Below are 16,601 nucleotides of genomic sequence, written 5' to 3' on the forward strand. Positions count from 1 at the left end.
AAAGAACAGAGAATACAGAAGGAAGGAAATTACTAAAGAAATGAAACAAGAAATTTTCTGCAACTCAAAGATATGAGTTTCCAGACTCAAAGGGCCCACGGAAGGCCCAAACCACGCCAAGGCACATCACCGTGAAATTAAGAGAACACCAGAAGTAAAGATGAGATCAAAAGATTTCCAGAGAAGAAAACAGTAACATACAAAGGATCAGGAATAAGAATTGCATCTGACTTTTCAAGAGCAATAATAAAAACTGAAAACAATGGAACAATGCCTTAAAAAACCTGGAAAACGATTTCTAACCTAGAATTCTATTTCCAACCAAACTACCAATTAGTTTGGTAGAAGTAAAATCTCAGTAATTTTGCTTTCTTCCACCCTTCTCAGAAATCTCCTGGTAGATTTATTTACAAAAGTGAAGGAGTACATCAAAGAAGAGAAAGGCATAAGATCTAGGAAATGGGAAGTTCCAATCCATTAAATAGAAAAAAGGATTTCTCAGGATGACAACCGTGCAGCAGGTATAGAGAGCACTCTAGAGAGGATGAGTGGTTCTAGGAGGGACTTTATTAAGAACAAAATGAAGCTGAAAGATAAACAGAAAAGTGACTTTATTGAAGGGAGGTTTATAATTATACATAAAAGTTTGAGATTGAACCAATGATAGGTACATAGAAAATTTAAATAAATCAATTAATAACCTAGAGGAAAAACAGCTGTACAAAAAGAATACTAATCTGTTTTCTAATGAGTTCTGAGCAATATTTATACAGTCACAATGTTAATACTGAATATTGATTTAATAAAAATTTGACAGGCCAATTTGAGAAGGTGGTAAAGGGGGAAGAAAATGTGTGAGTGTTGTATGTACATGTAAAAGAGGGGAGTGGATGAAAGAGAGTTTAATCTTTAATTTTCACAATAAGAAGTCAACAGATAATGAAACAAGGAAAAAAATCAATATGGCAGTTTTAGCTTATTTGGAAATAGAAGATAAATAAGACAAGGAACTTAAAAGGCTTGAAAGTATTTGCCCCTGAAGAACACGAATCGAGGTAATAAAGGGAAAGGCAGAGGACTGTTGCTTTCCTTCATACATTTTGACATAAAATTCTTTGACTTTTAGAACTACATACACTAATTAATGAAAAACTACAAGCACAAAATGATACTCAAAAAAGAGAAAGCCAGCAAAAACTCATTTGGCACCATTTGAGGCAGCTATTAAACCAATTCTTTACTTTGAAAAATGGTAATTAAAAGAATCAAGCATTTATCCTGCCCCTCTGACAGAAACTATAATTCAAAGTAACCACAGAATATCAGTTAACGAGGAAAGGCTCTACTTTACAGCAGAATGCCAGCTAGTAAAAGTGGAAGGAATGATAGATTTTAGAAAAACATAACTTTATAATCTGATTTATAATCTGATAAACATAACTTTATAAACTGATTCAGAAAAGGACCATAAATTGTTGCTAAAACCATTATGTGAATGTATGATGGGGAACTGTACCTTCATAAAGCCTAAATAACACCATATTGATTACTTTTCAGTCATCAAGGATAAAACAGAACCTTACAAATGGAAGGATCAAACTGTTATCACTCTAATCTGGAGAGCCATCTCAGTATCAGTAATGGTCCACTAATGGGTCAGTCAGGTTCTATATATCTTCTAATATGATACAATATTAAGTACACAAAACAACATCACCTAAGAAATATTTTAGCCAAACTTGATTCCATTAGATATAACTTCCAGTTTATAGGAAATACAAGGGATAAAGCAACAAACTAAATGGCACCTCAGGTGAATCAGATAAATCCAGAAGGTGGGACATCTTGGAAAACACCCTGGCCTAGTTCATTCAACAAGTCAGTGTCATAAAAAGGGGACTGTGCTGGATTAAAAAAAAAATTAGGGGGGCCGGCCCGGTGGCGCAAGCGGTTGGGTGCGCGCGCTCCGCTGCGGCGGCCCGGGGTTCGCTGGTTCGGATCCCGGGCGCGCACCGACGCACTGCTTGGTAAGCCATGCTGTGGCGGCGTCCCATATAAAGTGGAGGAAGATAGGCACAGATGTTAGCCCAGGGCCGTCTTCCTCAGCAAAAAAAGAGGAGGATTGGCGGATGTTAGCTCAGGGCTGATCTCCTCACAAAAAAAAAAAAAAAAAAAAAAAAATTAGGGATATAACAATTAGTTACAATGTGTGCTCCTGGACTGGGTACTGGTTTGAATCAACTAGCAGCACAGGGCATTTTTGGGTTAACCGGAAATTTTATATATAGTTTGGGTATTAGATGAGGTAATTTCTGAAACCAAAAGGTGGAATTCATTTGCTGAAGAAACATGTACACAATTAGCTTATTTTGAAGACAGTATACATATAATTATCTTATTTTGGCAACAAAATATTTAAGAATATGTTCAGATACCCATATCCACATAGAGAAAGATCCAAAGGATATGCACTAAAGTGTTAATAGTGGTGATCTTTGTGTGGTGGAAATTTTTTCATTTGTTTTTAGTTTGTGAGCATATAATTTTCTACAATTTACATTTACTGCTTATATAACTAGAAAATAATTATTGAAAAGAAATGATATAAATGTATCACTTTGATTAAAAAAAAAAAAAAGCAAGCAAGTAAACATGTATTTGGGCAGTCAGTTTGCTGAATCAGTCCTGAAGATATTTCAGGGCAGAGTTCAGAAAAAGAAAAAAATTTTAAGTGTTCTGGATATTCTGGTTTTTGGAATTACACCTTTCCTTTAATAATTGTTAAAAAAACTCAGAACTCTGGAGACAAGAGTCATGCTAAGTACTGCCAGATTGCTTCCCAATCTTTTACTTGTTCTTTCTAGCCCAGATTTCTTCTAACCCAAAGCTCGAATCCTGACATCATCGTAAACATTTAAGACACAGTCCTGAAGGCATTTTTAATTGCTGTAAAATAAATACAAATTCACTAAACACACGTTCACTCCAGTCATAACTCTATCCAGCATGCCTTTTACTCCTGGCTACATCCTTTGCTAAGGAGCATCGCTGCACGATAATCTGAGTACTAAAGATTAGTTAGGACTTTTCAACTTCACTTATTTCTTTCCAAATCTTAACATCCACAGTATAAGACACAAAAGTTGTTTTAATGTTTATAGCAAAATGAGTGCTATTCATAAGAGAACACAGCAAGCAAAAAATGTAGTGTATGTACTCTCATACTATCAAACCAGCACATTTAAATACTGAGTGACAGAACATTTAAGCAGCAAAACTGTACAGTGATCCTGACTGGAGGAAAAAATATTTCTCTCCTCACTATACACGTAGAGATATTTAAGCTTATTACTTAACATACTTAAGTACTTAATTATATGTATTCTTGCCTAGAAACAAGTAGACAGGTGAATTATCAGATGCTATTCTGATTCTAATTTAAAGATGAACATCATCTGTCAATCTAGCTGTCTCTTATCACATATTCTTTACCAAAACAACAACAAACCCCACATAGCTTTAGTTTCATAAAATGCCTAAATTCAAAGAGTGAGTGTAAGATTGATGTATTTTTTTTGGAAATTTGGGTACAATAAGCCAAATCTATTCATTCCATTTTTAGGAAGCTCTATTTCTTAGAAAAATTTCTCCAACTGAACTGAGATGAAGTTTTATCTATCTTCCTATCAAGGATGATGGTAGCATAGGCTAGATTGGAGGCAGTGGTGATACAGAGAGATTCAAGATGTATGAACTACCTGAAAACAAAACTAGGAAAACAACCCCATTTAGGAATTCAGGAGTATGTTGTTTAATTTCCACACAAATCTTCTTAAATTTGTAAGGGTTGCTTTGTGGCCCAATATATGATCTATCCTGGAGAATGTTCCATGTATGCTTGAGAAGAATGTGTATCCTGGTGCTGCTGGATGGAATATTTGATATATGTCTGTTAGGTTCATTTGGTCTATAGTGTTTTTCAGGCCTCCTGTTTCCTTATTAATTTTCTGTCTGGATGATCTATCCAATGTTGACAGTGGGGTATTGAGGTCCCCAACTATTATTGTATGCTATTTCTCCATTCTATTAATACTTGCCTTAAATATTAAGGTGCTCCAATGTTGGGTGAATATATATTTACAACTGTTATATCCTCTTGATGAATTGACCGCTCTATCACCATATAGTGACCTTCTCTGTCTCTTGTGACCAATTTTGACTGAAAGTCTATTTTATCTGAGATAAGTATAGCCACTCCTGCTTTCTTTTGGTTTCCATTTGCACGGAATACGTTTTTCCATCCCTTCACTTTCAGCCTATATGTGTCATTAAAGCTAAAGTGCGTCTCTTGTAGGCAGCATCTTGTTGGGTCTTGTTTCTGTATCCCTCAGCCACTCTGTGTCTTCTGATTGGAGACTTTAGTCCTTTTATGTTTAAAATAATTATTGATAGGTAAGGACTTACTACTGTCATTTTGTTAATTGTTTTCGGAGTGTTTTTTTTAGTTTCTTTGTTCCTCTCTTGCTGTCTTCCTTTGTGATTTTTTTTTTTACTGGTAAGTTTTAATTCCTTTCTCTTTATCTTTTGTGAATCTATTATAGGTTTTTCCTTTGTGATTACCATGAGGCTTACATAAAACATCTTATAGATACAACAGTCTATTTTAAACTGCTAAGACGTTACCTTCAATTGTGATGCTGTACTTCTAATGATACAGCCTGATACTGTTAGCATTTTCAGCAGAAATGATGCATTATCACCTCTAAGTCTAGTCAGTTAAAACCCCAGGGAACTTCTATTCATTTATTTATCAGCTACTTAAAGGATGCCTTCACTATTCTTGATACTGGGCACATGAGGGCCAAAAAGACAGACAGTTCCTGTCCTTACGGAGTTCAAAGTTTAAGAGGAACATAGTCATCACATAAACAATTTACGAAATTACAATTCTGATAAGGGCACAACAGAGAAGTACTACAGGCTAGGAGCATATACCATGGGGAGACTGATCAATTCTCAAGTACAAAGAAACAGTGATTTGAGGAAGAGATGTAATAAGCAAAGACTTAAGAATAAAAGTTGAGAACTGAGAGAAAGAGCAATAGTACATGCGAAATTGAAAAGAAGCTTGGATGACAAGGCAATGAGAGAAGACCAGTTTTGTTCAAGTATGGTGAGGACGGGTGAGGACGGGACAAGCGGACGTGGAATGAGCCTGGAGGCAAGTGAGTGAGATCTTGCAAGGCCCTGGAGACCAGTTTAAGGAGTCCGGATTTTATTTTAAGTATAACTGGAGGCCACTAAATAGTTTGAAGCAGGAGAGCAATAATAGGGGATTTACAATTTAAAAAGCAAATGCTTATTGCTTGTGGAAAAACAAGAAAAGAAGAATGGATGTAGGGAGACCAGTTGGGAGGGAGGCTATGGCTATTGTCCAGGCAGCGGGTGATGGCAGCATAAGCCAGGTTGAAGGCAGTGGTGATAACAGAGAGATTCGAGATATGTTTAGGGCTTGACAACAGACTCTATGTAGGGGATAAGGAATAGGGAAATGTTAACCCTAAAGTTTTTTGCATGAAAAACAGAATGAATAATAATATCATTTTACTGAGATAGCAAACACTTTCTTAGATAAGAAGAGTTGTCAAACTGGGCTTCCCCATCTTGAACTTGGGTAATTAATGTTTTAAACTTACTGTAAGACTTTTATATTCATCCCTGTCAATTTTTTCATTTTTTGGCTCATATTTCTAGTCAGTTCAGATATTTAATAATCTTTAGTCTATCATCCAATGTCTCCTGTTACTCCTCCCAGCTTTCTATTGTCTATACTTTTGGTAAGCCATACTTTGTAATCATTTACTAAGTTGTTATTAAGAATGTAAAAAAGGGACAGGACTAAGTAATCAGCTCTTCAGTGCATCATTAACAATCTTGCTTCAGGTTGGCACTGATTCATTAAACAACACAACCGAGGCCTGTAGCTAGCACCAGCAATAACAGTGAACGTGTAGGATGTGCCTAGCACTGAATGTCCACTATTTAATTTAGTTTTCATGATATTAATTTTTGCATCCTCAAATACTTACTGAGCTCTTGTTATGTGTCAGGAACTGAGGTAGGGACTATTATTACCATCCTCGTTTTAGAGATAAGGAAACTCAGGCTCAGAAGTGAAGTAATTGGTCTTAAGTTACACAGTCAGTAAAGGGCAGAGTTATAATCTGAACCCCAGCTCGGAGACTCTCAAACACATGTTGTTAAATATTGAGGTTTTATTTGTACATTTATATTAAATTTTCTTTTCTTTTTTAATCCATTAGTCCAGCTCTAACGTGTGAGAACACACACACACACAGACACACACAAACACACACAGGCCACTAGGAATTTTTTCAGACCAGCTTCTCTGTTACTTTTATCAAAGAATTTCTCAGCATTATCTCTAATACATTTTCTAATTTCTACATGTTCTTCATAGTACCATGTTTTTAGTTTAATTGAGGGCTTTTTTCCCCCTTCTGCCCTCACAGTCAAAGTTCAGTTTCTTGGTTAGATAATGCAATTCTCTCTCTCTCTCTTCTTTCATGGAGTCAGCATTATAAGTATTCCTGTTCAAATTCTAGTCTCTTCATTAGGTTAGAAACCAGTTGTCAGTGTTAAATGGTAGAAGTTGAAGAAATCAAGATTTTATACAGGTGGGATTTGCTGTTTACATTTTAAGAAACATTGCTGTATTTCATAAACACTTTTTATCAAATGCCATGACTGAATTTCACAATATTCCATTTGGGCATGGATAACAATAACAAAGGGTTGCCAGCTTGGTAATTTAAGAAAACTAATGTAAATAAGATAAACAAGATTTGGAACCAATAGAACTCTTCCTGTCCCCATTTCCAAAGAAATGTTCCCAGAAGAAGAATGTTCTAGTAAAAAAAAAAAAAAAAAAAGTAGCAAGTACAAAATTAATTGAGACTATATTTGTTCTTGCAACGCACTTTGGTTTTATCAGTAAGTCAATGTCATTTCAGAAGTACAACACTGTACATCCAGGAGGCATATAAAAAATTCTCTATCACTATCAAATCATGATAAAAATTTTTCAGTTTAGACAAAGGATAGTTGTTTTACAAGGCTTATCAATACAAGAAAATATACAGCCAAGAAAATGCCACCAAAGATCTAACTGACTACAATGACTGTTATCTTAAAATTTAGGAACATAGAGTAGTTTTACTGAGAGCAGTCTCGGCGTTCTGCTTCTAACACATTGTCGGGTCTTCAAAAGCTGTTTTTATTTAGTTTTAACAACAACAACAAAATGGTTATATCTACTTAGTTTTCTCACTAAAATGCAAAACATGGTTCTTCAAATATCAAAATAAATGTTTCCTAAGCAATGACATACCTAAGAAAATTAACTCACCTTTGAGTTTCTGGAGGTCCTCCTTCAAATCAGGTCCTGCAAGCATGAAGATACTTTCTGACACAGGATTCTTATCTGTAAGACTTTCATTGCTGGTATTTACAATGGCTGTACAATTCAGTAATGCTACATCTCCTTTCCTGAGGAAACAATAAATAAATAAAGAGCAAGTGTGAGGAAGAGGACAGAGATAAGAAAGCACGTTTCCAATTCTTTCAAAACATTCTATCCTCACTCCCTTCACAACATTGCTTTTGCTAGCTCATAAGCTGAAGCAATAGTAGAAAAGTAGTCCCTGACTCAGAAAGGTTAATCTACCATCTTAGATAGATCTTTAATGCAATTGCTACAACCCTGAAACTCATAAAACCAACATGCTATTCCTTTGCTTCTTTCATACTTCTCTTTCACTGTAAAAGAATGCTTATAGAGCAGAAAGTTGCTGGTTTAAAGAGTTTAGGCACAGCCGCGTTATTCCTAATAGCCAAAAACTGGAAACAACCCAAATGTCTATCAACTAAAAAACTGATAAACTAAATGTGCTACATCCAATGGAATATTATTTGGCCATTAAAAGGAAGGAAGTACTGATTCATACTACAACATGGATGAATCTTAAAAACATTAGGCTAAGTCACAATTGATTCCATTTATATTAAATGTCCAGAAGGGGCAAATCTATAGAGGAAAAGTGGATTAGTGATTGGCTAAACATGAGAGATCTGGGCGGCGTGGCAGGCAGATAGGGAGTAACTGCTAATGGCTATAGGACTTTGGATTGATGAAAATGTTCTAAAATTGATTATGGTGATGGTTACACAACTTTGTGAATATACTAAAAACCACTGACTTTTACAATTTAAATTGGTGAATTGTATGGTACATGAATTATATCTCAATCAAGCTTTTTTAAAAAAAGAAATGACCTACTATCAATACATGTAACAACATAGACCAACTTTCAAATAATTATGCTGAATGAAAGAGGCCAGAACTAAAAAAAGAATACATGATTCCATTTATAAAAAACTCTAGAAAATGCAAAGTAATCTATAGTGACAGAAAGACCAATGGTTGCTTCGGGATGTGGAAGCAGGAAGGGGCAGGAGGGAAGGACTGCAAAGGAACAAAAAAACTTTTGGGGGTGATAAATATATTCACTATCTTGATTGCAGTGATGGGTTCATGGGTGTATACATATGTCAAAATTTATCAAATTGTACACTTTAAATACATGTGGTTTACTGTATGTCAATTACACATCAATAGAGCTGTATATGTATATGCAAAGCAATATTTCAACAATGCTAAGACTTACAAAAAGAGTTCAGAAAAAATTATGAGGAAAAAGAATTCAGAAAACACTATGAGACAGTATCATCACATCACGATATGATTTAACCAAAGAATTACCAAAGAACCACTTTTCCATTGATGTCCTTATTATAAAGAAAAGGTGATCTAATAGCGTCTTCCTGAAATGTTTCTGCTGCAGTACCAGAGGCATTTAATTTATCTTCACATGAGCTGCCCCAGCTTGGTAGCGTATCCACATCCACAAACTGGGAAGGTGCCCCCAAGGGATCCATGGAATGGGAACTTCAGCTTGTCTTTTCCCAAATTCCTCAGCAATTCAATATTTACTGGAGACTTTAGCTTAAGAGGAAAGAAAGAATTGTTTTAATAGAGAAGCACAGATACTACTTTACTTCTATTAGAGCAGAAAACAAAACTCTACTGTGAAAAGCTCCAATAGTACATTGTATGATTACAGTCACTTACATAGTCCATAAAAATCAATGTACAACAAAGAATTGTTACAGCTTTTCTAAAACAGGAAGAAAGGGGGATTATTTAAGCACAAATTCTTTTCAAAGAATTATAGCCATTAAAAGAATCACATGGCCACCAGTTCTACTTTCCAGAAACACAGGATTATTCATTCAACATTCACTGAATATCTGCTATTGGGGGGAAAAGACCACTAGGTGATGCAAGAGATAGAAAGATAAACCATTAGCACAATTTAAAGAGTTCAGTCTACTGATAATATGGAGGATGTACTGAGTAAGGCAAAATGAGAAGCAGGGAGGTTACCGCAATCAAGTAGTAAGAGACAATAAAGGTTTAAACTAAGTAGAGAAGGAGATGGAGAAGAAGGCATGGATTTGAGAGGCAACATACAAAGGAAGAATTAACAGGATTTGACAATTTGTAAGATGGTGTATATGACACTGATGTGGTAGGAGGTTGTTTGTATAGAAATGCAGAAATTAGAAGAGGAAGAATGCAGAATTAGGAAGACACATAGTGTCAAGTACTACAGAGAGGTCATGGGAAATTTAACATGAGAAAAGGATACTTTATTTGCCAATAAGTCAGACAGCTGTTTCAGTAAAATGGTAGATTCATTCATTCAATACATCTTTATAAACATCTGTTATGTGTCAGGTACTAGGTACTGTGTGTTCTAGGCACCGAGGATACACTGGTGAATAAGACACAGCAAGTCCCTGCCCTTACAGAACTTATGTTTCCTGGAGAGGAGACGATACACAATAAATAAGCAAGCAAGCAGGTATCTAACAGAATGACTAGAGGCAATGAGTATTATGAGAGAAAAAGTGATGTCTGAGTAGAGAGCTAAATAAAGTGAGAGAACAAGCCATGGGAAGCTCTGGAGAGTGTTTCAGGCAGAGGAACTAGCAAGTGCAAAGGCCAAAAGGGCAGGAAGGAGCTGAGTCTATTCCAGGAAGAGCGGGGTGGTGGTCTGGCTAGAGTAGAATGAGCCAGGTAGTGAGTGGTAGCTGATGAGGTTGTGAGAGACGGAAAGGCCAGATGTTGCAGTTTGTAAGCCATGATACGAAGGTTAGATCTAATTGTAAATATGAGGGGAAGCTATGAGAGGATCTTGATAGAGATCACGACTTAATAGAAACAACATTTGACAAGATTACTCTGACTACAGTGAAATCGGGGAGTGGGGGCAAGAGTAAAAGCAGAGACCAGACAGAGCCACTGCAGTAATCTAGGTGCGATGGTGATGAGGATGGTGAGAAATGGTTAGATTTGGGATGTATTTTGTATATGAAGGGTGAGGGAAAAGAACAGAATCAAAGATAACTCCTCGATATTTTGCTTGAGCAATTGAGTAGATGGTAATGCTATTTACAGAGAAGGGGAAGACTGGAGTAGGTTGTGGGGTGGAGTGATAATCAAGGTACTTTTTACTTATATGTTTTTGCATGTGTCAAGTCTGAGATGCCCATTATATGGCCAAGTATTTACGTCAAACATGCAACTGGCTATATGAGGCTAGAGCTCAGAGGAGAGGTCAGGCTAAAAATATAAATTTGGAAGTCTCAGCATATGGATGGTATTTAAAGCTTTGGGAACTGGACAAGATCATCAAGAGAGAAAATGCAAATAAAGAAAAGAGATCCAAAGACTGATTCCTAAGGCAAAATTTAGAGACTGGAAAGAGGACAAGTCAAAAATGAGATAAAGAAGGATTGATAGGAAGGGAAGAAACACCAGGAAAGTACGGTAGCCTAAAAGCCAAGTGAAGACTGTAATTCAAGAAGAAATGCTCAAGAAGGATCAGCTAGGGTTAAATGCTACTGAAAGGTTGAGGAATAGGGCCAAGAACAGATTAGTGGGTGTGGTAAGTTGAAGGTCGCTGGTAACACTGAACATATATGAGAGCAGACAGATGATCAGGGAACGAAAGCTGGCGTGTGAACTCCTTGAGAAGTTTGTCTGTATGATCCTAACATTTGTTGTTAAGACAAAAGGAGAACAAGCATGCCCTTCTAAACCTAATTCCTTGGTGTTTCTTGCTGAGAGACAAGGGATACTAATTGGAATGAACAATGGATCTGACACAACATGTTAATTCCTGTACCAACACTGTGTGGTAGGAAATGTGATCATTTATATAACAATTTCAGAAAGGCCTTGCAGATTATACCATGATAAAACTGTCTGAGAAGATTATTCTTATTTTATACTAAGTACTCCTTTGAAATTATTTTGAAATAAAGAAACCGATTTTATCTAGATGTTGGTGTATAGTCCATCTAACTGGCCTTTGAAACTAGAGGCAACCACAAGTTCTGTTGACCTGTTCACAAGTAGTCAGACTTGAACTGGACGAGCTGAAGAGAGGACAAATGGAGACAATACTTATTTTCCATAGTTGAACTGCCTCAAGCTTAATGGAATGACATTTCACAGAAATTCATTAGTTCAAAAAATTATTCACAGATTTTATGACAATGACTCATGCTGAAACTTCTTAACCATAATATAAAAAGTTCCATGAAACACAAACTTAAGTTTTCATTTTGCAAACCTGAATGCCAACTTTCAGGACAAAATTACCTCTTTACAATAATTTTTCTTTCTAACTCTAAGTAATACCCACTTACAGAACATTTGAAAAATACCAAAAAGTAAGGAAGGAAAAAAATTCTCAAATTTTGATGTAGTTCTTACCTTGTTCTATGATAGGCAAAATCAAAATGTATGTGCAATTTTGAACCTGGTTCCTTTAGTATTTTAAGGTAAATATTTCCCCTCTCAATTACACAGTGAAGCAGAGGAAGGAGGTACAATCTAAGAGCTTGGGCTCTGTTATCAGAAGGCCTGAGTTTAGGTCTAGACCCACCACCTCAGAGTTGTGTTATCTTTGAGTGTAAGCCAGTTTTCTTAGTTCTAAAACAGGAGTAATACACTCCTAGGGTTATTGTAAGGATTAAATGATATAATCTGTATTAAAATTGCATAGCAGAGCACCTGGCAAGGCAAAATAACAGTTGCTGTTCTAATTTTCTCAGAGCCAATGTGCAAGTCACGTGCACCCCTGCTGAGATAAAGGTATGTCTCCATGTGTGGCAAAGACCAAAACACTCACTGTCAAAGACCCATGAGCACCAAATAAACCAAACACAAATTGTTGAATTAAGATATACTCTTAACTCAATGTCTGCCCTTGTAATGACTTGTTAATCTCTAACACCTAGATCGACCTAACACCCGTTTTCTTTGATTCTGCTCCTGTACCACTAGAAAAAAACAATCAGTAATTATCTTGTCTGCTGCCAAAACAAATGCATGTTTTCCTATGTCAGCTGGGCCCTTCACAAACACTATTAAGAAATTACTTTAGTCATTCTTGGTTGACTGTCTATGCTATTCCATATAGCATCTACGGTAGATAGCCTCTAAGATGTCCTTCAGTGATACCTGCCTCCTGATACTAATGCCCCTGTGTAGATGTCTCCCATGATGAATAGGGCTGGACTATGTAACCAACAGGATATTGCAGAAATGACAGTGTGTGTGACTTCCAAGGATGAGTCATAAAAGATATTGTGGCTTCTGCCATGCTCTCTCTTGGACTGCTTGCTCTGGGGAATGTAGCTCCCATGACGTGGGGACACGCAGGCAGCCCATGGAAAGGCTCCTATGGGAAGAAACTGCGAGCTCCTGCCAACAGCCAGCATCAACTGCCAGGCATGTGAATGAATCACCTTGGATCTTCCGGCTGCAGCCGGGCTTCAAATGACTTCAGCCTCAGCTGACATCTTGACTGCATCCTCATGAAAAACCCTGAGCCAGAACCAAGCAACTAAGCAGCTTCTGAATTCCCGACCCATAGAAACTGTGAGGTAATAAACGCTTATGTGCCACTGTGTCCCAGGCATTCATTCTTTCAAGCACTGTTAGGTGCTGAGTCTTGCCTAATGGAAGAGACAGACCCACAAAAATCACACGAACATATAATCATAGAAACAAATACATAGTTAAAATCTACGATAACTGTGCTAAAAAGAAGAACAAGGGGGGAGCTAACTTAGACTGGAGAAGCAGAGAACGTCTCTTCCAGAAAGTGACAGTCAAGACCAAAAGCAGCAGAAGAGTTTTACAGACAGAGGAAACAGTAAATCTGGGAGCATTAAGGTGAGAAAGAGCCTAAAACACTAAAGGAATGGAAAGAAGGCCACTGTGGCAGATACAGTGAGTCACAGGGTATTACATATGTTACAAATATGCTTTCTAATCCCTACAAAAATCCCATAAAGTAGGTACTAGAACTCTTATTTTACAGCAAGGGCATCAAGACCCAGAGGTTCAATTATCAACTCAATGTAACAACTAGTAAGTGGCACCCTGAGATCCCAATTGAAGACCAGCTGGCACTAAAACTGATGCCAATTCTGTTACATCATACCACATTGCCTCCCTTCTTTTCCTGATGCTCTGAGAAAAAGATCATCATTCAAATCACAGACACGCGCTGCATAACCACATTTTGGTCAAAACAGACCACACATACGACAATGGGCAGGTAAGATTAGTACCGCATAACTTAGGTGTGTTGTAGGTTATACCATCTAGGTTTGTGTAAGTACACTCTATGATGTTCACACAACGATGAAATCGCCTAACAATGCATTTCTCAGAACGTATTCCCATCATTAAGTGACGTATGACTGTACGTACCTTAATGTCCCTCCAGCTCAAAATCTGTCTTGATTCACTCTTTCCAACTTCCAAGCGATTTTAGAGTGTATTGCACACTTTTAAGCCTGCCAAATCACCTTTTACTCCACTTGACTAGCTGTCCTCTAAGAGAATGTAACAACATCAATTCTCCCTTTAACATTTTGATCTCCCCTTCCCCTCAGTCTTCCTACTCTCAAAAAATTTTCCTACTCCATTTCTTCTTCAGAATACCAACTAAACTCTTCTCGTCACTTTACTTTTTAAGAGGAATCTCTTTTGCAGGTCTACTTCCTTTTCTTCCACTTATTCAACTTCCTGCAGTTTTGCTTCCATCTCTATCACAATGCTAAAACTGTTCTTTCAAGGTCAACAATAACTCCCCAAATGTCAAATCTAAGAGCTAATCAAATTTTAGCCATTGATTACTCCCTCCCTGAAACTCTATGATCTTCCTTGACAGTACACACTAATGGTTCTCCTATATCTCCTATCACATCTTGTCGGTATAGTTTGTTGGATCTTCTCCCCAAATCTTAAAAGTTATTGTGACCCACAAGACATTGGATGTTAAATGAGTAATAAATAATTCCAGAGCTGTTATTGTAGGGCAAAGTTTAATGACATTATATGGAAAGTGTTATGGCATTTAACAAAGGGTGAATTCTTTTTCAGCTCCATCTTTAAACAGAAATTGATTTTTCTCAACAAAAAGAAATTTAACTCTCCCCCTCCCCCAACATGCACACCTTAGCAATAAAGCAAATGGAGCAGCAAAGCCAAGCTAGGCGGGAAAATCTGATCCCTGATCTTTAAGGAACAGTGGTTCTTAACATTTTTGGAGTCACAGATCCCTTTGACAATCACAGGAGAAAGATAAATAATTTTACCACCCAAAATGTAAGTATATGAGCTCATACAAGCACACATTTGCAAATAAATTTGAGAGGGTTCCCAGATTCAGATTAAGAATCCCAGTGATAGAAAGAATGCAAACAGAGTGCTCAGGTGAGGGAGGTAGGCGGGGAAGGCTACAGTAATTTATAGCTATAGCCAGAATTTTGGATAACATTAAAGAAGAGCAAGACTTTTCACTGAAAAATCGATTGATCAGTTCTGTACTTTGAACAGGTTCATAAGCAAACACAAAACCTTAGTAAAAAAAGATCCTGAAGCAAGACATTTATGTCCCAGGATCAAAAAGTCAACATGGGACAAACAAATAATTCCAGAATGGATCAGATCTATTTCCTGAGCCATAGTATCTTAAGGGTTATCTTCAGTACCTTCCTGGATAAGGACCTAAACACAAAGAGAACTCATTATGCATCCTTTACAATTCAAACACATAGTGAGTATAAATGGTTCTCATTACACTCCAGCTGGGTTTTTTCCTCAAATCTTCTTGTCATCTTTTAGTTTAAAAAGTCCTCTAAATAGTGCTTTATATGAATAATTGGGTTGGTCAGAGAGATTAGATTTTTATTGTTCAAAACTGGGCAAAACCAGGCAGAACACCTTGGATCACTGTCCAAAAAAACCTGATTTTTGTCTGGATAAAAAGAAAATGGTTTCATTTACAAGAGAAAAACAAGAACTGTAACTCGGTTTACTTGTTCTTGAAAATGCTTACATTGACTAGGCAGGCCTGGATAAAAGTACAAAGAGAGTTGGTCCATGCTCATGACCTCCATTAATTACCAGCTCTATTTCACTGTTTTTGTATAAATTACAGGTTTACCATTCTTTCTTTGTATTTCAATATTTAAAACTTCAGGGTACATTAGATATTGTGCAAAAATCCCATCCCCAAACCAAATCCATTATATTTAAGAATCATTCTATGCAAATGGAAAGAATGACATTCTTTTTAAAGTTACTTAGATGGAAAAACAAACCAATATGTCAACAATAAATACAGTATAACAAAAATACTTCCAAGCCATGTCAATGGCCCAGGCCAAATTTAACACTATCTTCAAAAATACCCAAAGCACATGCTTTAAGTGAGTTAGTAACACTTTCAGTTAAAAGAACTTTACTATGTTTCAATAAGTATTAATACGTTGAGCAATTTGAAACTTAAATAAGAAACCAGGGTTATACTCTTGAAATAGCGTACCAGGAATTTTATAACATGCAATATCTAAGCACTCAATCGCAGTTGCTCTTACACCAACTTTTATTAAAATTATTTTTTCCATTTGTGGTTGTCCCTTCTCATAATACTTAATAAAGTCAAGAAAATTTCTTTTAAAAAAGGTAAAATCATGACTCATTCAAATATAAAAATGAACATGTGTTTAAGATCTTATTTAACTCAGAAAGGAACCAGGATGATGGTAGATAAAAGGAATCCCCAAATCGGACACATTAATAGATCAGGAATATTGAAACGAATGTATAAGGAGGCAAAACTTCCACTGAACCTCTAAGGGGACAGAATTTGCATGTCTATAGACAAAAATTATTTAGCAGTGACATTAGGTATCTACAGTTTACACAGTTGTAAAGTAGCTTTCTTAGAACCAGATAATCCAAGGGGTGTCATCTAGATAGCATCTAGACTAGGACGTTTTCTACTGAAGCACACATTTTTTCCCTATGATAATATAACGCACATCACCTGTAGGAGATATTAAGCACACACAGCCACCTAAATGCT

General features: G+C 36.5%; 1 protein-coding gene across 2 annotated transcripts in view; it reads right to left on the bottom strand.

Annotated features, from left to right (window-relative positions):
- GDAP2 (ganglioside induced differentiation associated protein 2) overlaps positions 1 to 16,601 on the bottom strand; it is a 66,339-nt gene that overhangs the window by 48,119 nt on the left and 1,619 nt on the right. For both annotated transcript variants that reach the window (XM_058538915.1, XM_058538914.1), the window contains exons 2-3: positions 8,843 to 9,085; positions 7,430 to 7,569 (exon numbers count right to left, since the gene is read on the bottom strand). In XM_058538915.1, coding sequence (XP_058394898.1) covers positions 7,430 to 7,569; positions 8,843 to 9,018 — 316 coding nt within the window. In that variant the 5' untranslated portion in view covers positions 9,019 to 9,085. The remainder of the gene's footprint in view (positions 1 to 7,429; positions 7,570 to 8,842; positions 9,086 to 16,601) is intronic.

Source organism: Diceros bicornis, chromosome 4, assembly GCF_020826845.1.
Source record: "Diceros bicornis minor isolate mBicDic1 chromosome 4, mDicBic1.mat.cur, whole genome shotgun sequence".
Classification (NCBI taxonomy): domain Eukaryota; kingdom Metazoa; phylum Chordata; class Mammalia; order Perissodactyla; family Rhinocerotidae; genus Diceros; species Diceros bicornis.